Source organism: Stegostoma tigrinum, chromosome 2, assembly GCF_030684315.1.
Source record: "Stegostoma tigrinum isolate sSteTig4 chromosome 2, sSteTig4.hap1, whole genome shotgun sequence".
NCBI lineage: Eukaryota > Metazoa > Chordata > Chondrichthyes > Orectolobiformes > Stegostomatidae > Stegostoma > Stegostoma tigrinum.
In genome coordinates, this window is record NC_081355.1 from 20,825,408 (window position 1) to 20,847,186 (window position 21,779).

The 21,779-nt window shown below is 42.8% G+C and overlaps 2 protein-coding genes across 2 annotated transcripts in view; one reads left to right on the plus strand and one right to left on the minus strand.

Moving 5' to 3' along the window:
- Positions 1 to 643, plus strand: part of LOC125461187 (ankyrin repeat and SAM domain-containing protein 6-like) — a 47,446-nt gene extending 46,803 nt beyond the window's left edge. The window contains exon 15 of the mRNA XM_048549673.2: positions 67 to 643. Within this exon, the coding sequence (XP_048405630.1) occupies positions 67 to 110 (44 nt within the window). The 3' untranslated portion in view covers positions 111 to 643. The remainder of the gene's footprint in view (positions 1 to 66) is intronic.
- An 822-nt stretch (positions 644 to 1,465) lies between these two features.
- Positions 1,466 to 21,779, minus strand: part of pdcd6 (programmed cell death 6) — a 29,445-nt gene continuing 9,131 nt past the window's right edge. Inside the window, exons 2-6 of the mRNA XM_048554936.2 lie at positions 18,718 to 18,779; positions 14,646 to 14,690; positions 12,142 to 12,300; positions 5,209 to 5,318; positions 1,466 to 2,244 (exon numbers count right to left, since the gene is read on the minus strand). Of these exons, the coding sequence (XP_048410893.1) occupies positions 2,146 to 2,244; positions 5,209 to 5,318; positions 12,142 to 12,300; positions 14,646 to 14,690; positions 18,718 to 18,779 (475 nt within the window). The 3' untranslated portion in view covers positions 1,466 to 2,145. The remainder of the gene's footprint in view (positions 2,245 to 5,208; positions 5,319 to 12,141; positions 12,301 to 14,645; positions 14,691 to 18,717; positions 18,780 to 21,779) is intronic.

Below are 21,779 nucleotides of genomic sequence, written 5' to 3' on the forward strand. Positions count from 1 at the left end.
ACTAATGTTTATGGTGATTTGTATGGAATTTAATGCAGTCAACTACAATACATTTATTTTCTGCAGCTCCTGCATGGACTAGACCAGTTGTAACGTCTGAAAAGAGATGACCTTTAACTGGATGGACTATTCGAAGAAGGATTTTTTTGCAAAAGCATGTGTAAACTAATTTTAAATCTCAGCATTTTGGTGCACAATCACTGCAGCAGTGACCATGGTTGCAGATGATATGTAAGCCTTAAAATTACCACTTCACTAGGAGGATAGAAATCAATTTTGTCACTTCAGTTTATGAAGTTCTGCCTGCCTTAGATGTTTGGTTTATGTTTAATTTAAAAATGCAAAACACTATATGCTAGCTATTAAATCTAATACTTTTCAACTGTATATCCATTAATCTTGTATGAATGTGATGTATTAAACAATTACCATAAATAAGTGAAATAAACCAAAACTTTTTTAAAAAACTTACTTCAGTACTCCACTCAGTAAATTACTTATTGCTTTGAACGGAAGTTAAGGATGCTGCATAGGCTAAGTGTTTTAATTAGTGGTATTTCAGGGTTGAAGTCCCACTTGCTCCATAGATACGGCACGTCACTAAACAATGACATTTTTTAAACAACTGAAGTACAATGATACTAAATTTCCTACAACAGATACATGTTCCATTTATCATAAATCATATCTTGGAATTATTTGAGTTCAGACAGTAGTTGGGGGGGGGGGGGGGGAAGAGGAGGAGAAGAAGAATCTTATTTCAAATCACATTTGCACAAATTTAGACATTTTGATGAATATGAAGTTGCTACATTCAAAGGAAAGGAACTGCACTCCTGAAAAGCATTTTCTACCTATAAAGTTCCTCTCTGCCTTATAGACCAGTAAGTCCCTGGTTTAACTCTCAAGGAGCAGTAAAGACAGTGTATTTGGACTTGGAAGGGGAAAACGTAGCCAACATTAAAGGGCAGAAAGTCACTGCTAACAAATATGGATCTGAAGATTTTCACTCAAAGGAAGCAATGACTTATATAATCCAATACTGAGAAAGTAGATTAGAAGCTTATGCAGGACTAACTGTTGTTTATCTGGTTGCTGAAAAGGGGTCAGTTTTGTTATTTGTAAAAAAAACTACTTAATTCTATTTAATGGGGGTCATTAGCTTGCAACATTCATTACAATGATCTGATATTTCTACTACTCATCCCTCTGAAGCAATAACTCAAGCTTTTCAAAGAATCTGATATAGAGGGTACAATCAGCATGATGGAGAAAGTGAAAAGGGAATAGAGTTGACAGGGGTGTAATCTAGGTCGGTGTTGATTCTTTTTAAAAAAAAAACAAAAGATAGAAAGTCAATTCTTAAGAGACATATCCAGGAGGGTGGAGTTGGGAGATTGACAGCCTACCACATTTATTATTCTTTGTCTGAAAAAAGTAATATTAATTTTCTTGTCAAAATCCATTCAGATAACAAAAGTAAGATTTATTTCACTTTGAATTACTGTTAGCATTATAAATGTTACAGTAGATAAATATTTGGCACCACTTCTACTTGTTTAGAGCATTGTGTATACAAGATCAAGTTTCATAAATGGCATTTCCCCTGCTAAGTACAAAAAGCTCAAGTCTGTGCATATTACATGATGCTTTATGATACCCATTACAATTTCAAAACTATTAACATATTTTGTTTAATATAAATTACAAAGAATTTAAAATGAAACAACTAAATTTACCAGGGTACAGCTTGCCTAGGTTTACAGATTTACTCAGTTTGGACTAAATACTTGCATTACAGTTAATTTCATAAGGCACCATGCATAACTAAAAGCTTCTCCTGCTCTAGATGGGCTTGGCTATTATATATCTAAAATAGTTAATCAACTCATTTGTTACAGATGCAACAAAATATTGTATGGCACATCTGCATGCAAAAAGCAACTGCCAATATTAAAGGAGTTAAATGTCTTCATTTTATAAAAAGAAATTGGTCAACATTTTCTTGTACATTATGCCTTTAAGATTTACATCAGTATTTAACTTTTGTGTTCTCAATTAAGTCTAAGTTGTGACATAATAATCTGCAACAATCACCTGACTCAAAAGTTGGCTACAGTCAAAGGTTTATAAAGTATTAAACGTTTATAGGACAGTGAAGACCAAGTTGAGGTACTGTTCGTATGAAATTTGAATCCAGCCATCCTGGTCAGTATCATATCGCCTGAATAAGTCAGTCAGTCTCTGCACAAAGAAAAATAAATCTTTATATGCAGTAAAATATTCAACATTCAAACTGGTACTATTTAGATTTAAGTATTATCCTTAAGCGTTTCAAATACAAGCTGGGACAAAAGCCAGGAACTTTGTCAAAGTGATTATTCTCATCCTTTCCCTAAAGCAAGGGTTTCAACTGTGAATTTTGATTTAATCTGAGCAAGCTTCCAATCTTCAGTCAACATTATGAACAGAAAATGAAATCCCATTATCAAAATTTAGTGAACTACACCGATTGACTCCCAAAGCTTTCTTCTACTCTGGTGAAGATGCAGAGCCAAACAAGTCAACTATTAGGGATCATGCTCTCATCTCACATAGAAAAGTCAGAGTAGTGATAAGGAACAGAAATCCTGACCGATCCTTCCCCTCTCTAAGCATTGCAGTGACAATCATAGTACTCCTACCCAATGCTGATTCATCATACAACTGAGCTGGGTACTGCTTTCCTGGTCCAAAATGTCCATTCAGAAAGTCTTTACATCCCTGTTGTAGTTGTTCCACAGCAATGTAATTCATAAAACTTTAGAAGATTCCAAGGATGCACCAGCTCAGCATTGAGGTGGCGATACAAAAGTAATGTTCACTTTGTCAGTGCTATAAATAAGACCATCACAGGACAGATTCCAGCGAACACTAAACTTATCACTACAGTCTTTTATTTGGAAGAATTTGAGAATAGATAGCAGGAATAGCTTGGATGTATTAAACGGAGGACTAGATAAGCACATGGAGATAGGATAGATGAATATGCTGACTGGACAAAGCACAGTTTGAAAAAGGTTTCTGCAGTTTAAATGCCTGCACAGGTCTGTTGGGTATTCAAGAGGATACAGAAGATAGTGAACTTGGGGAAATAAATAGCAGTATCTTGAAAAATGTCCATATTATAGAGGTAGTGGTGCTGTGTCTTAAAACACATGAAGGTTGATAAGTACCCAGGACCAGATCAGGTGTACCCTAGATTTCGGACAGAAGCTAGGGAAATGATTGCGGGACCCCTTGCTGAGGTATTTATATCATAGTCAGTCACCGATGAGCTGTTAGAAGACTGAGGTCGGCTATCATGGTGTCACTATTAAAGCCAGGAAACAGGCTGGTGAGCCTGACAACAGTGGAGGGCAGGTTGTTTAGGGGTGATCCCGTGGGACAGGATTAACATGTATTTGGAAAGGCTTTGTGCATGGGAAATAGTGTCTCACTAACTTGAGTTTTTGAAGAAGGCAGAGCAGTGGACGTGATCTACATGGACTTCAGTAAGGCATTTGACAAGGTCTGTTGTAGTAGACTGGTTAGCAAGATAAGATAGTATCAAATACAGACAGAACTAGCCATTTGGATACAGAACTGGCTCAAAAGTAGAGGGTGGTGGTGGTGGAGGTTTGCTTTTCTAAATGAAGGCCTGTGACCATTGGTGTGCCACAAGGATTGGTGCTGGGTTCCCTGCTTTTTGTCATTTTATATGAATGATCTAGATGTGAACGTAGGAGGTATTGCCAGTAAGTTTCGAAATGACGCCAAAATTGGTGATGTCGTGGACAGGGGAGGTTACCTCCGTACAACAGAACCTTGATCCGATGGACCAATGGGCCAAGGAGTGACAAATGCTGCATGTTGGAAAGGCAAATCAGGGCAGGACTTATAACACTTAGACCTTGGAGCACAGGATCATGGTTCCTCAAAAGAGACCCAGGTAGACAGGATAATGAAGGGAGTATTTGGTATGCTTGCCTTTATTGGTCAGTGCATTGAGTATAGGAGTTGAGAGGTCATGTTGCTGCTGTACAGGACATTGGTTAGGCCGCTTTTGGAATACTGCTATGGAAAAGGTGCTATGAAACTTGAAAAGGTTCAGAAAAGATTTACAAGGATGTTGCCAGGGTTGGAGGGGTTGAGGTATTTTTGCTGGAGTGTCAAAGACTGAGGGGTGACTTTACAAAGGGTTATAAGATCATGAGAAGCACGCATAGGGTGAATAGCCAAAGTCTTTTCCCTGGGGTGGGGGAGTCCAAAACCAGAGGGCATAGGTTTAAGTTGAGGGGAAAGATTTAAAAGGGACGTTAAGGGGCAGCTTTTTCCACAGAGTGGAGCATTTATGGAATGAGCTGCCAGAGGAAGTGGAGGAGGCTGGTACAATTACAACATGTAGAAGCTATCTGAATGGTATTTGAAATAGGAAGGGTTGAGGGGGATACTGGGCCAAATGGGACTAAATTAATGTAGAATCTGGTTGCTATGGATGAGTTGGACCAAAGGGTCTGCTTCCATGCTGTATAGCTGTGACACTTAAAAACTTACATCTATGCTATATGCTCATAGGTAATATTTTTACTGGATGGTGAAGTAATCATTTTTTTTTGTACTTCACACGATTGGTGTACACACCAGTGACACCTCAAATGAAAATGCATGTGAAACAGTCTTAGTTCACTCCAGAATAAAAACCAAAAGAAATGTGGATGTGTAAATCAGAAACAAAAACAAGGTTGCTGGAAAAGCTCAGCAGGTCTGGCAGCATCCGTGGAGAAGAAAACAGAGTTAATGTTTTGGGTCCGGTGACCCTTCCTCAGAACAGTTCTGAGGAAGGGTCACTGGCCCCAAAACGTTAACTCTGTTTTCTCCTCCACAGATGCTGCCAGACCTGCTGAGCTTTTCTAGCAACCTTGTCTTTGTTTCACTCCAGATTGAATGTTCAGACCAATCTAATTCTTATGATCACTTCCAGGTTTGCTGAACGAGGATTCACAATAACCAACAGGTAGATAATTAATGTATCATATGATTAGTCTATAAGTGTCACCTAGAAATCAGGAGTTCCAACTTAATAGCTCAATCCTATTCTTCAGATTTACTCCTAAGTTTTCTACATTCAGTTACCTTTTTCCTATTCACTGAACAGCCTGGATAGCTATGGAACGATCTCAAGCTTACCTGCAAGACAATGCAGCACTGAATAAAATCGTCAAAGGCTACCTGTCCTCGCCCTTGTCGGTCAAATTTATTAAGGAGGACATGGTAGAACTGGTCTGACAGACGGTACCCTTGAAAAAGATTAGTGGCAAGAAGAATACTTTAGAGACAGTCTTGTAGTTGGACACTGAAACTTCGAGTTACATTTCATTTGTCATATCTAAACACACAGTAATACAAACACAATTAAACTAATTTTGACAGGATTCTCCTTTCTGAAACAACAAGCTTACACGGGTGGCATAGTTTTCTTTGGTATGATTAAATACAGACTTTATACCCACAAAAGGTACAGGAAGAGAGATACCTAAACACATCCCATGAAGCCCACAACTGTTTCAGAGGTAATGGGAACTGCAGATGCTGGAGAATTCCAAGATAATAAAGTGTGAAGCTGGATGAACACAGCAGGCCAAGCAGCATCTCAGGAGCACAAAAGCTGACTTTTCGGGCCCAGACCCTTCATCAGAGAGGGGGATGGGGAGAGGGAACTGGAATAAATAGGGAGAGAGGGGGAGGCGGACTGAAGATGGAGAGAGTATAGGTGGGGAGGTAGGGAGGGGATAGGTCAGTCCAGGGAAGACGGACAGGTCAAGGAGGTTGGATGAGGTTAGTAGGTAGATGGGGGTGTGGCTTGGGGTGGGAGAAAGGGATGGGTGAGAGGAAGAACCGGTTAGGGAGGCAGAGACAGGTTGGACTGGTTTTGGGATGCAGTGGGTGGGCGGGGGGGGGGGGGGGGGGGGGGGGGGGGGGGAGAAGAGCTGGGCTGGTTGTGTGGTGCAGTGGGGGGAGGAGACAAACTGGGCAGGTTTAGGGATGCAGTAGGGGAAGGGGAGATTTTGAAACTGGTGAAGTCCACATTGATACCATTAGGCTGCAGGGTTCCCAGGCGGAATATGAGTTGCTGTTCCTGCAACCTACGGGTGGCATCATTGTGGCAGTGCAGGAGGCCCATGATGGACATGTCATCTAGAGACTGGGAGGGGGAGTGGAAATGGTTTGCGACTGGGAGGGGCAGTTGTTTGTTGCGAACTGAGCGGAGGTGTTCTGCAAAGCGGTCTCCAAGCCTCCGCTTGGTTTCCCCAATGTAGAGGAAGCCACACCGGGTACAGTGGATGCAGTATACCACATTGGCAGATGTGCAGGTGAACCTCTGCTTAATGTGGAATGTCATCTTGGGGCCTGGGATAGGGGTGAGGGAGGAGGTGTGGGGGCAAGTGTAGCATTTCCTGCGGTTGCAGGGGAAGGTGCCGGGTGTGGTGGGGTTGGAGGGCAGTGTGGAGCAAACAAGGGAGTCACGGGAGCCACTTCCTACAGACTAAGGGGGTGGCCATGGGCACCCGCATGGGCCCCAGCTATGCCTGCCTCTTTGTAGGTTAGGTGGAACAGTCCCTCTTCCGCACCTACACAGGCCCCAAACCCCACCTCTTCCTCCAGTACATTGATGACTGTATCGGCGCCGCCTCTTGCTCCCCAGAGGAGCTCGAACAGTTCATCCACTTCAACACCTTCCACCCCAACCTTCAGTTCACCTGGGCCATCTCCAGCACATCCCTCACCTTCCTGGACCTCTCAGTCTCCATCTCAGGCAACCAGCTTGTAACTGATGTCCATTTCAAGCCCACCGACTCCCACAGCTACCTAGAATACACCTCCTCCCACCCACCCTCCTGCAAAAATTCCATCCCCTATTCCCAATTCCTCCGCCTCCGCCGCATCTGCTCCCACGATAAGACATTCCACTCCCGCACATCCCAGATGTCCAAGTTCTTCAAGGACCGCAACTTTCCCCCCCACAGTGATCGAGAACGCCCTTGACCGCGTCTCCCGTATTTCCAGCTACACATCCCTCACACCCCGCCCCCGCCACAACCGCCCTAAGAGGATCCCCCTCGTTCTCACACACCATCCTACCAACCTCCGGATACAACGCATCATCCTCCGACACTTTCGCCATTTACAATCCGACCCCACCACCCAAGACATTTTTCCATCCCCACCCCTGTCTGCTTTCCGGAGAGACCACTCTCTCCGTGACTCCCTTGTTCGCTCCACACTGCCCTCCAACCCCACCACACCTGGCACCTTCCCCTGCAACCGCAGGAAATGCTACACTTGCCCCCACACCTCCTCCCTCACCCCTATCCCAGGCCCCAAGATGACATTCCACATTAAGCAGAGGTTCACCTGCACATCTGCCAATGTGGTATACTGCATCCACTGTACCCGGTGTGGCTTCCTCTACATTGGGGAAATCAAGCGGAGGCTTGGGGACCGCTTTGCAGAACACCTCCGCTCAGTTCGCAACAAACAACTGCACCTCCCAGTCGCAAACCATTTCCACTCCCCCTCCCATTCTCTCGATGACATGTCCATCATGGGCCTCCTGCACTGCCACAATGATGCCCCCCGAAGGTTGCAGGAACAGCAACTCACATTCCGCCTGGGAACCCTGCAGCCTAATGGTATCAACTTCACCAGTTTCAAAATCTCCCCTTCCCCTACTGCATCCCTAAACCAGCCCAGTTCGTCTCCTCCCCCCACTGCACCACACAACCAGCCCAGCTCTTCCCCCCCCCCCCTCCACTGCATCCCAAAACCAGTCCAACCTGTCTCTGCCTCCCTAACCGGTTCTTCCTCTCACCCATCCCAAGCCGCACCCCCATCTACCTACTAACCTCATCCCACCTCCTTGACCTGTCCGTCTTCCCTGGACTGACCTATCCCCTCCCTACCTATCTTCTTTACTCTCCATCTTCGGTCCGCCTCCCCCTCTCTCCCTATTTATTCCAGTTCCCTCTCCCCATTCCCCTCTCTGATGAAGGGTCTGGGCCCGAAACGTCAGCTTTTGTGCTCCTGAGATGCTGCTTGGCCTGCTGTGTTCATCCAGCATCACTGTTTCAGAGGCACTGGCAAAAATCACGGATTCTGACTGTTGCTATCTAATCTGGAACTTCAAAAGAGTGAATAATAATGTTTGAACAGAACAAAATGACTTAATGGTATCCAGGCTATATTTATCTCTCAGCAAGCAGAGATATTAGAAGCTTAGCCAATTACAAGCAAATTACTTAAACTGTAAGTAATGAGACTTACATTTATTTACCTTGTTTCCTCACTTTCAGGACCAATTATATATCAGAGCTGTGACATCTTTATTGCATTAAGATGACAAGTTTCTAAAATTAAGGGTAATGGCAGTGTCACTGTAACCATGACAATGAAACAATCAATTTTTATAAAAACACATTTGGTTACTGATGTCCTTTGGGGGAGCCAACTGCCATCCAGACCTGGGCTGGCCTAAAGTGACTCCAGGCCCAATGCAACATTATTGACTATTAAATGCTCTCTGAAATGGCCTAGCAAACTACTCAGTTCACAGTTGGGGATGGACAACACATGCTGGTTTCACCAACTGATGCTCATATCCCATACAGTTTTTGAAAATTAATGGCACCATTTAGAGTAGTAATGACTGCCTGATTTGCTATGCTTGATAAGTATTCAAATAACACAGCAAAACTGGGAGCATGCTCACAATGGTTAAACTGGGATGTGAAATGATTCAATTACTGCTGCAGGAACAATGTATTCTTGCTAGAGGAACTTGGGGAGTTCTTTTATGCATTAACATTTGTGTACCTTATTTCTCAAATTTAGAAATGAACTGTCAATTACAAAATCAAGTAATCAAATGAGATCATTCTAAATTAAAGCAATCCTCTGTCTATAACCCACACAACATTCAAAAGCATATGGTATAAGCTTAATAACACAGTCAACTAAAGCAACAACTGTTGTAAGTGTGTATAATGTTAACAATTTTAGAATTTACATTTTTAAAATGAGGCAGATGGGTTTCGGTTGGTCCTAAGGGTTTATTTTAAGTAGTCAGGAAATAATTTGAACATTGACCTAAACACAGAATTTCTAGAAGGCATAAGACTTCAGCTAACTGCCTATCAAAGCTTGCAGTGTAAATAAAATGTTTATATAGTTATGACAGATAAACAAACATTAAGGCCATTACGTTAAAGGTCTCAGTTCAGAAGAGTATTTTTCTACTAGTACAAGAATCAGGATTTTCAGATCAGGAGACCAGTCGCCTTTTAGAAGTGGTTTCTAGTCTGAAGCATCCATATTGAGAGTGTGGAGAGAAGTGTCCTATTATCTAAAATTAAAAGATTTAAGTGAGCAAATTCAGAAAGGTTCATGGCAGTACACTTGGGGGGAAAAAAAATTCTCTCTGCAATCCGAAGGAAGGAAACTAGAATTTCAAAGATAACAAAGTGTGGGGCTGGATGAACACAGCAGGCCAGGCAGCATCTTAGGAGCACAGAAGCTGATGTTTCGGGCCAAGACCCTTCAGTGTTCATCCAGCCCCATATCTTGTTATCTTGGATTCTCTGGCATCTGCAGTTCCCATTATCTCTGATAGAATTTCAAAGAGTTGAGTTGGAACTGGAGTTTCTCAGTAGCTTTGATTTTAACAGCCTTGTGAGTATTACACAAGAATAAAGAACATCTACAGTGTCATGTGAATGTGTTTCACAGAAAAATCACCACAATATGTAACCAGCTGCAAAAGTTAAACTTATGACCTATCAAGCTAGGATCATTTTAGGATCTGACTTGTCCAGTATTACCATCAGCTGGGTTGTAACACTTTTTTAAACTAGGTTAATATTAGGTTTGAAGATGCAACCAAAGCAACACCAGGTAACTACAGATTTCTTGCAATTACAAAAACACCTAAATATGTAAGTGGTCAGTTTAAATATAGCAATTGAAGGGGCTTTCATTGTGCTGTTATTACACTGGAGTTTTACCGACTACAGAAAATATCCTCAGATCAATGAAAAGGACTTTCTTAAAAAAGGTATGAATTTAAAATGTTGCATTTCCATCCTTCAGTTCAGGTCACTTAAAAAACTTCACAACAACTCTGACTGACTGATAGACTTGTAATTCACAATGATATTAGAGATCTACAGCACAGCAAAAGGCCCTTCAGCCAATCATATCCATGTCAATGAAAAACCACCAAGTACCTATTCCAATCCAATTGTTTAGTACTTGGTCCATGGCCTCGTATACCTTAGCATTGCAAGTTCACATCTAAATGTTTCTTAAAATGTCAAGAGCTTTTGCCTCCACCACCCTTACAGGCACTGAGTTCCAGATTCCCACCATACACTGGGTGTAAACATTTCTCCTACCATCCGAAACCTTCTACCCCTTCCCTAGAATCTGTGGCCCCAGTCACAGACCTCCCAAGCAAAGGGAGAAAAGTTTATTCCTATCTATGCCCCCTCAATTTCATACCTCTCAATCATGTCCTTTCTCAACCTCCTCCACACTAAGGAATACAACCCCAGTTTGTCCAATCTGTCTTCATTATCAAAACCCTTCTGTCCATTCTGGTATTGCTATCACATCCTTCCTGGAATGTGGATTCTAGAACTGCATGTGATACTCTTAGCTGTGGCTTAACTAACATTTTATTTTAGCATAACCTCCCTGCTTTGACAATAAAAGTATCCCGTTTACCTCCTCAATCACTTCATCCAGCTGCCTGATACCTTAAGGGACCAGTGTACATGCACTGGTCTTTCTGTGCTTTCCAGGGTCCTGATGTTCATCACATATTCCCTTGCATTGTTTGTCCTGCATTAATCTCACATTTACAGATTGGATTCCATTTGCCACTGATCAGCCCAATTATACTCTCCAGTCATCTAAAGATTTCCTACTAATTATTTACCACCCCATGTATTAGTAGCGCACTTACAGATCAAGTCACCTACATTCAAGTCTAAAATAATTTATATAAAATCATAAACAGCAACGAACCAACATGGACCTTTGTGACCCCACTGGACAAAGCCTCCAGTCAGAAACACACCCCTCAACCAACACCCTCTGGTTCCTGCCACTCAGCCACAGTGGATTCAATTTACCAAATTTCCTTGGATCACATTGGCTCTTACCTTTGTTATCAGTCTTCCATGGGGAACCTTTTCAAAAGTTGTGCTGAAGTCCAAGCAGATGACATTAAAAGCATTCCCCTCATCTAGCCACCTCTTCAAATATTTTAATCAAGTTCGTCATATATGGCCTCACCTTAATACCATGCCAACCATTCTTGGTTAATCCCTGCCGCTCCAAATGCAGATTAATTCTGTCTCTCAGAATTGCTTCCAATAGTTTCCCCACCATTGAGATTAGACTGATTGGTCTGTAGGTTCCCGTTTTATTCCTTGTTCCCTTGAGTATCACTACTCTAGCTTAGGAAATAGCATTCTGGAAATAAAGTTTCTGAAATCCTGAATAAAAACCAAAAGAACTGCAGATGCTGTAAATCAGAATCAAAAACAGAAGTTGCTGGAAAAGCTCAGTAGATCTGCCAGCGTCTGTAGACAGAAATCAGTTAACGTTTCAGGTCTAGTGATTTTCTCCAAACTGATTGTACCTAGGAAAATATTGGTTTATATACAGAAGATAGGGTGGAGGGAAGGGGTAAGGAGTAAACAATATGGTGATAGAGCCCAAACAGAAAAGAATAGTTGGACAAAGGAGTGGATAACCATCTGGCCAGGAGAGTGAATAGCTGTTAATGGAGACTGTTTGTAGCTAACAATAGGTAGTAGGAAATGACAAACGTGATAACAGTCACTTTAAAAACCAATATATTCCCAGCTACCGTCAGTTCTGAGGAAGGGTCACTGGATCTGAAACGTTAACTGATCTCTCTTCACAGATGCTGCCAGACCTGCTGAGCTTTTCCAGTAATATTTGTTTTTGGTTCTGTAATCCTTCTTCATGCCTATTGCTACTTTCCCTTTAAAAAGCTAATGAACTAAGTTCATACTCAAATTCTGAAGCACTTACCAAAACCTGACAATGCCTGTTTAAGTTCGTTTTTGTCGATGAAATTAGAGTTATCCCGGTCATAAGTTCGAAAGATGTTCTGCCAGTCAATTATGTACTTCCAAAGACCCATGAATTCATTGAAATCCACTCCTCCTCTATTATTCCGGTCAAACATTCCTGTGTTTACAATAAAACTAAAATGTGCCATTGTGTAATACATTTAATGTGGAGCCATATTAATTGATATTAACATTAAAAGTTCAAATCAAATATAAAAGGAGAGAAATAAATTACCTTTTAACCAAAGAATAAAACCGCTCTGACAACCAAGTACTAAATATTTTACCTGCTATGAGCTTAGATAAGACTGAGCAACTGCATTTCAGTTCATAAGAACTAGGAACAGGAGTAGGCCATATGGCCCATCGAGCCGGCCCCACCATTTAATAAGATAGACAAAAGGTGCAGGAGTAGGCCATTCGGCCCTTCGAGCCAGCACCACCATTCATTATGATCATGGCTGATCATCCACAATCAGTACCCTGTTCCTGCCTTATCCCCATAACCCTTGATTCCACTATCTTTAAGAGCTCTATCTCTTTCTTGAAAGTCCTCCACTGCCTTCCGGGGGAGAGCATTCCATATATCCACCACTCTCTGGGTGAAGAGGTTTCTCCTCAACTCTGTTCTAAATGGCCTACCCCTTATTTTTAAACTGTGTCCTCTGGTTCTGGACTCCCCCATCAACAGAAACATGCTTCTTGCCTCCACAGTGTCCAATCCTTTAATTACGTTATGCTTCTCAATCAGATCCCCTCCCATCCTTCTAAACTCAAGTGTATACAAGCCCAGTCGCTCCAATCTTTCAACATAGCATAGTCCCGCCATTCTGGGAATTGACCTCATTAACCTACGCTGCACTCCCTCAATAGACAGAATGCCCTTCCTCAAATTTGGAGACCAAAACTGCACACAATACTCCAGGTGCGGTCTCACCAGGGCCCTGTACAGCTGCAGAAGGACCTCTTTGCTCCTATACTCAATTCCTCTTGTTATGAAGGCCAGCATGCCGTTAGCTTTCTTCACTGCCTGCTGTACCTGCATGCTTGCTTTCATTGACTGATGTACAAGAACACCCACATCTCGTTGTACTTCCCCTTTACCTAACTTGACTCCATTGAGATAGTAATCTGCCTTCCTGTTCTTGCCACCAAAGTGGATAACCACACATGTATCCACATTAAACTGCATCTGCCATACATCCATCCACTCACCTAGCCTGTCCAAGTCACCCTGTATTCTCATAACATCTTCCTCACATTTCACCCTGCCACCCAGCTTTGTGTCATCAGCAAATTTGCTAATATTACTTTTAATGCCTTCATCCACGGCCGATCTTTGAGACTCAGCTCCACGTACCTGCCCACTCACCATAACCCTCAATTCCTTCACTGTTCAAAAGTTTATCTAGCCTTGCCTTAAAAACATTCAGTGAGATAGCTTCAACCACTTCACTGGGCAGAGAATTCCACACATTCACAACCCTTTGGGTGAAGAAGTTCCTCCTGACCTCAGTCCTACATCTGCTTCCCTTCATAATCTTATGTTTCTACAAGATCTCCCCTCATTCTTCTGAATTCCAAAGAGTATAATCCCAGTCTACTCCGTCTCTCCTCATAATCCAACAGGCTCAACTCTGGAATCAACCGTGTGAATCTCCTCTGCACCCCTTCTATATATCTCTACAAGTAGTGAAAGAAAATTGGTGTTGGATTTGAACTCGGGTAAAAGGACTATGCTAAATAATTACTACCCAACACCTAACGAATTAACAAGAGTAGATTGGGAATTTCAGAGAATACATTATTGTGCCCATTATAGCTGGTGAGCCAAGTTCTAAACTTTCTGTCAAACCATATACTTGCCTTGATTTTCCAATCTTCCACAGTAATGCCTACACTATATTTCTTACCTTTTATTCGTTCAGACAATAAGCTAGGAATGGGCTATGGATTTATACTGGAAACAATTTCAAATTAACAACTACAAAAATGGACATCTGTGCGGGTTTTAAAAGTGACCCTCCATTTAATTTGTTTTATTATTAAATCAGTCAACTAGCTTAATGTCTCTCTCATGGGCAGTATTATACACTGTCATTGCTAAAACATGAATCAAGAATTTGGTTGTATTAATCAATTAATGAAGATCATCCTATTAAAGTAATCTTTAATCCAGACTTCAAACAGAAAAGAGAACAGTACGAAAAGAAAATTCATGTTCTAGATCTAATCTTCTGCAAAAAAGAGCAGTTTCACAGCCATTAACCCTCTGTGATTCCCGAGTAGCAAAACATCCCCCTTCCATGTTTTATCTGGTCACCATCACATTTTCCTTACCGCATTTCACGCAAGGCTTTTTCCAGCACCTAATTAATAACATTACTACAACCCGTAATACTTCCACTAATAGTGAGCTGTAATTATTATTAACAAATGAAATGGAATGAACAGATTTCTTACCAATGATGGACCTGACAGTCTTTGGATTGAAGGGTGTCCATGTTCCTATCAAAGGAAAAAGACAAACTTAACTTTGGAAGTGTAATGTCTTCTTGTTTCATTCCTAGCAAGTAACTGCTATCGAGAAAGCAAGTGGGCAATTCACTCCCAGGGAACATGTTGCTGCCCAGAAGTAGATGTTTACTTTTGCACTTCAACCTCTCATTCCCAAACTCAACACAAAACATCCATGCTGTGATCAGTACTGTTTTGCTTAATCAAAATAAAAAGTCTCACCAAGTTGTAATTTTTAACTATATCCTTTCCTCCAAGGATGAGCAACTTGGTTCTTAATTTCCTTGGGCTTTACTAGAGAATTATATCAGGTCAAAGGCAGGGAGAGAGCAAGAGCGAAGTAGAGAATTGAGGCAACAAATTCTGCAACGCACTCTAAATCTGGCAACATTGATCTCTCTCAATCACAGCTCAAATCACCTCTGTATTTGACGTGAACCTCCTGCACTAGTTCTTCAATACTGCTAAAATATTTGGATTACATTCACCACAATGCTATTGCAACAGGATTTATTTGTCCTTACATACAAACCAAAATAATCATCCACCATAAAGAACTTAGTCTTTTAGGTAACAGGAAAAAAAATGAATACATTGACATAAGGACGTTTATCCAGTTTACGGGGAAATAACAAACATTTGCAGGTTAAAATAGTATCAGAGATAATGGGAACTGCAGATGCTGGAGAATCCAAGATAATAAAATGTGAGGCTGGATGAACACAGCAGGCCAAGCAGCATCTCAGGAGCACAAAAGCTGACGTTTCGGGCCTAGACCCGTCATCAGAGAGGAGGATGGGGTGAGGGTTCTGGAATAAATAGGGAGAGAGGGGGAGGCGGACCAAAGATGGAGAGAAAAGAAGATAGGTGGAGAGGTGGGGAGGTAGGGAGGGGATAGGTCGGTCCAGGGAAGACGGACAGGTCAAGGAGGCGGGATGAGGTTAGTAGGTAGATGGGGGTGCAGCTTGGGGTGGGAGGAAGGGATGGGTGAGAGGAAGAACAGGTTAGGGAGGCAGGGACAGGTTGGAATGGTTTTGGGATGCAGTGGGTGGAGGGGAAGAGCTGGGCTGGTTGTGCGGTGCAGTGGGGGGAGGGGACGAACTGGGCTGGTTTAGGGATGCGGTGGGGGAATGGGAGATTTTGAAACTGGTGAAGTCCACATTGACACCATTAGGCTGCAGGGTTCCCAGGCGGAATATGAGTTGCTGTTCCTGCAACCTTCGGGTGGCATCACTGTGGCACTGCAGGAGGCCCATGATGGACATGTCATCTAAAGAATGGGAGGGGGAGTGGAAATGGTTTGCGACTGGGAGGTGCAGTTGTTTGTTGCAAACTGAGCGGAAGTGTTCTGCAAAGTGGTCCCCAAGCCTCCGCTTGGTTTCCCCAATGTAGAGGTAGCCACACCGGGTACAGTGGATGCAGTATACCACATTGGCAGATGTGCAGGTGAACCTCTGCTTAATGTGGAATGTCATCTTGGGGCCTGGGATAGGGGTGAGGGATGAGGTGTGGGGGCAAGTGTAGCATTTCCTGCGGTTGCAGGGGAAGGTGCCAGGTGTGGTGGGGTTGGAGGGCAGTGTGGAGCGAACAAGGGAGTCACGGAGAGAGTGGTCTCTCCGGAAAGCAGACAGGAGTGGGGATGGAAAAATGTCTTGGGTGGTGGGGTCGGATTGTAGATGGCTGAAGTGTCGGAGGATGATGCGTTGTATCTGGAGGTTGGTGGGGTGGTGTGTGAGAACGAGGGGGATCCTCTTTGGGCAGTTGTGGCGGTGGCGGGGTGTGAGGGATGTGTTGCGGGAAATACGGGAGACGTGGTCAAGGGCGTTCTCGACCACTGTGGGGGGAAAGTTGCGGTCCTTAAAGAACTTGGACATCTGGGATGTGCGGGAGTGGAATGTCTTATCGTGGGAGCAGATGCGGCGGAGGCAGAGGAATTGGGAATAGGGGATGGAATTTTTGCAGGAGGGTGGGTGGGAGGAGGAGGTGTATTCTAGGTAGCTGTGGGAGTCGGTGGGCTTGAAATGGACATCAGTTACAAGCTGGTTGCCTGAGATGGAGACTGAGGGGTCCAGGAAGGTGAGGGATGTGCTGGAGATGGCCCAGGTGAACTGAAGGTTGGGGTGGAAGGCGTTGGTGAAGTGGATGAACTGTTCGAGCTCCTCTGGGGAGCAAGAGGCGGCGCCGATACAGTCATCAATGTACCGGAGGAAGAGGTGGGGTTTGGGGCCTGTGTAGGTGCGGAACAGGGACTGTTCCACGTAAGCTACAAAGAGGCAGGCATAGCTGGGGCCCATGGCCAACCCTTTAGTTTGTAGGAAGTGGGAGGAGTCAAAAGAGAAGTTGTTGAGGGGGAGGACGAGTTCGGCTAGGCGGATGAGGGTGTCGGTGGAGGGGGACTGGTTGGGCCTTCGGGACAGGAAGAAGCGGAGGGCCTTGTTGCAGGTGGGCTTGGTCTAGTAGCTGTGTCCTTTAGGACTTGGTTAGCTTGCTCAGTAACGGTGCTACTGAGCCACTCTTCCCTCACCGCTTCCCTAAACCAGCCCAGTTCATCCCCTCCCCCCACTGCACCACACAACCAGCCCAGCTCTTTCCCTCCACCCACTGCATCCCAAAACCAGTCCAACCTGTCTCTGCCTCCCTAACCGGTTCTTCCTCTCACCCATCCCTTCCTCCCATCCCAAGCCACACTCCCATCTACCTACTAACCTCATCCCACCTCCTTGACCTGTCCGTTTTTCCTGGACTGACCCTTCCCCTCCCTACCTCCCCACCTATACTCTCTCCACCTACCTTCTTTTCTCTCCATCTTCGGTCCGCCTCCCCCTCTCTCCCTATTTATTCCAGAACCCTCACCCCATCCCCCTCTCTGAAGAAGGGTCTAGGCCCGAAACCTCTGCTTTTGTGCTCCTGAGATGCTGCTTGGCCTGCTGTGTTCATCCAGCCTCACATTTTATTATCATGCATTTGCAGGTGTTGAGTTAGATCAAAGCCACGTGTACTAGTTCAATGACATGCTGTGCTGAATTGATTTACTGTTTGCCCAACTTTCAAAGACTCCACTTCAAAATGACCTTCCCGAGGTTGCAGTGGCATACTGTCAGGAGGGAGTTGCCCTGGGAGTGATCAAGATGGACTCTGGACCCCATGATGTCTCATAAGGGTGAAATAAGGGCAAGAAAATCACCTGATTACCATCTATGACTCCCAGTTGATGCATCAATTCTCCATATTGACCAAATTTAAAGTTGCACTTTGGGAAGCAAGGGCATAGAATGCATTTTGGAGGGGGGCTTCAACATATCACCAAGAGTGGCTCAGTAGCACCATTACTGAGCAAGCTAACCAAGTCCTAAAGGACACAGCTACTAGACCAAGCCCACCTGCAACAAATTGGTGAGGGAACCAAGAGGGAAAGATATACTTGATCTTAGGCTCACTAGTCTACAAGCAGCAGGTGTATCAGTCCATGACAGTGTCAAAAAGAATGAGATCCACACACAATCTTGGTGGAGATGAAGACCTGCCTCCATACAGTCTGCTACGTTGTCTGAACTATCATGCTGATTGGAACGGATTTGAAACTAACTGGGAGGTGGACACACCGGAAGTAAGGAATAACAAAAAAAAAACACCACCCCTGTCAAGCTTCAAAACAGGACCGCTTGCATGCCGATTAATCTCACAAACGACATATCGGATAAAAATTAAAGTATGAAAAATTAGTACTGAGTGAGAAACGAGTCAAAATGAAATATTATTTTGTGAACAGTAATGACAAGGGTTTACACATGAAAGCCAAAGCAAATAGTAACTCTAAGCAATATGAATTAAGTTCAGTTTTACTGTGCATTTTTTAAAATTTGCAATCCAGTACCTTTACACAAGCCAGCATTGATATCTTTTCATTTATCCCACCATCATGAAATTTCATTTCAGTGCCATGATAGTCAGTAAACGGTATTTTTTTTTAGTTTCAAGAAAGACACTACAAAATTAAAGACTGTATTTATCATCTTACCATTGGATAAAGCCTGCTGAAGCTCACTTTCAGTGATAACACCACTTCGGTCTCTATCAACTCTGAAACAAGGATGAAGAAGGTATGAATAATGTAGCATCAGTTACAATTTTCATAGAGATGATTTATCAATACACAATTTCCACCTCAATTTTGATACTCAAGATCTGCATGAAGTAAAATGGCTATTTAAAAGCGCATGAATGCTGATCAAAATGGCTGTGATCAAGTTGAGCCATGCTCAATAAACATGTCAACCGGAGCTGAAATAAACCTGTTATGAAAAGGCATTGAAAGTGACCTCTGCATCTCCTGTTTACCCATACATAACTGAAAAGTTTTTTTTTCCAAAATCTAAACTATTTTCTAAACAACCTATTCAGCAATGTTAATACACATTTCTGGAGCAAGCGAGATTAGAAGACAGGCTTCTGGGTCCAGAGGTTGATATTTTCCCCAGTGCCACAAGAGGGCACCCTACGTAAATGGAAGTTGCTCACTGAGATGGAAGTCACGTGCAGATCATCCAGTTTGGGGGAAACCAAGAATCCGCAAAGGAACTGTACTTCAGGCAACTGTTTTGAGAAGCAGTGAGAAGAAAATATGAAGGAAGAGATTTCCCCTTTGTCTCTCTCGATCTCAGTGCCAGTGAAAGAGCAATTTGGAAAAAGTAACCATTTGCTAGGAGCTCAAGGATATCTGCAAATTTCACTGCTACTGAAGAAAGACAACTAGTAAACAGTTCAAACTCGTGTTAATTCTTAACTCAAGAACGTTAAACTACAACTGCCTTGTTCCTATCCGGAATAGAAATCCTCCTTGCACTTTTTAAGCTTATTATTAGTGCTTGTGTTTGACGTCGTGGTGTTATTTTTTTAATGGGTTACTATGAAAATTTCCTTTTCTTACAACACGAGTAAACCAGACCTAATTTGACTCTCTAATTTTTGATGTAGTAAATGATGTTGAAAGCTCAAGAAAGCAAAATTGTCGCAACAGAACAAGATATTATTGAAAGGGGAGCCAATTCCCTTTCCTCATCTGGTAACATTGCTATGTACTATTTCACGCATACTGCTTCAAAATCGGTGAAACACTCTTTTCTGACGCTATCCCAGCAGGCAGCTTGGTCAAGACGATAGGTTTATGGGACCATGTGGTAGCACCATGTCTTTGTCCATTGTGATTCTGTGAAATGGATGTAGTGGTTTTTTTAAAAAAATAGACTATAGAGAAGTTAAAATACACTACAAGAAAGTAAGTGTCTTCCTCCATTTATTGTGAACTCTTAATTTTTGACTGGGGAACTGGATACAAGAGCAAAGCCTAATAAATGAATCAGTAAGAAAGAGGCAAAGTATTTAGATCACTGCAAAACATTTCCCCTCAGCTTATGACTGGAAGCCTCCAAATTTCTATAGGAATTGATTGCAGCAAGTTGAGTGCAAAGTGTGGAAAAGCCAAGATTACTTAGAATCAGCAATATTAATAAGAAATCAGAAACTCCAAAGTTTCCCAAGGTGAGCATAGTTTTCATTAGTAATAAATTCAACAGATAAATGGTATTAATTCCAGAAAAAAAATTAATGAAAGCTTCAGCTCTTATTCTGTGCAATAAGACATTCGAGGTGATTCTATATAAGCAAAGATCAAAGACTAATGAAATCTACAGATGCCTGGGTCAACAATTTTACAAACTGAAACATTGGTATGCACCCAATTTAATGTACCCTTTGTACATTGGACACACTTATGAAGAGCATTTGTTATTTTACGATATGCATCTTAGCACCTTAGAATACCATCAATTCCTGGAAACTTAATTTAAAATTTCTCAACTTAGATTGAACCATTCCATTTTGATCAATTTGATTTTTAAAAAATTTATCACATTTATATAAAAATACAGTGAAAAATGTGCAAAATGCAAAGTGACACCATGCTCCGCCAACATGTTGAAACACCGAATATAAGGCAAGACTTTACTGCAAGTGTTCATCTTTCCCTCTTCTTACTACCCTCCACTATTCGACAAGAGCCAAGCACTGTAATGGGCTCTGAAATCTCCGTCTCAGGTTCCCTCCACCATTGCCACCATTTCCAGCTGTCCGGCAGCAGGAGGCGGCCATTTGACCCATTGAGCCTGCTCTGCCATTCATCACAATCAAAGCTGATTGTCCAACTCAACACCTTAATCCTGCTTTCTCCTCAAAATCTTTGATCCCATTTCGACACAAGTGCTATATCTAGCCACCTCTTGAATACATTCAATGTTTTCGCATCAATTGTTTCTTGTGGTAATGAATTCCACAATTTCACCACTCTGGGTGGTTTCTGTCCTAAATGATCTACCCCAAATCCTCAGACTGTGACCCCTGTTTCTGGACATATCCATCATCGGGAACATCCTCTCTGCATCAATGCTGTCAAGTCATGTTATATAAGTCATATAAGTCTCTATGATATTCCCAGTCATTCATCTCAACTGCAGTAAAAACAATCCTAACCTAGTTAATCTCTCCTGCCAACCTGGAATCAGCTTGGTAAGCCTTCACTGCACTCCCAAGAGCATCTTTCCTCAGAAAAAGGAGACCAGAATGGCACACGATATTCTGGGCGCAGCCTCACCAAGACCCTGCATAACTGCAACACATCCCTGCTCCTGTACTTAAAACCTCTGGCAATAAAGTCCAATATACCATTTTCATTCTTTACTGCCTGCTGCACCTGCATGCTTACATTCAGTGACTGGTGCACAAGGACACCCAAGTCGAGCTGCACACACTCTCGTCCCAAATTACAGCCATTCACGTAGTAATCTGCCTCCTCCTTTTTGCTTCAAAAGTAAACAACATCACATTTCTCCAAATTATACTGCATCTGCCATTGATTTGCCCACTCACCTAACCTGTCCAGATCATGCTGAACGATCACTGCATCCTCACAGTTCACCCTCCCACCCAATTTGGACTCGCCGATAAACTTTGAAATATTACATTTTGTTCCCTCATTATATATTGTGAATAGCTGGGGGTCTCAGCAATGATCCCTGTGGCACGCCA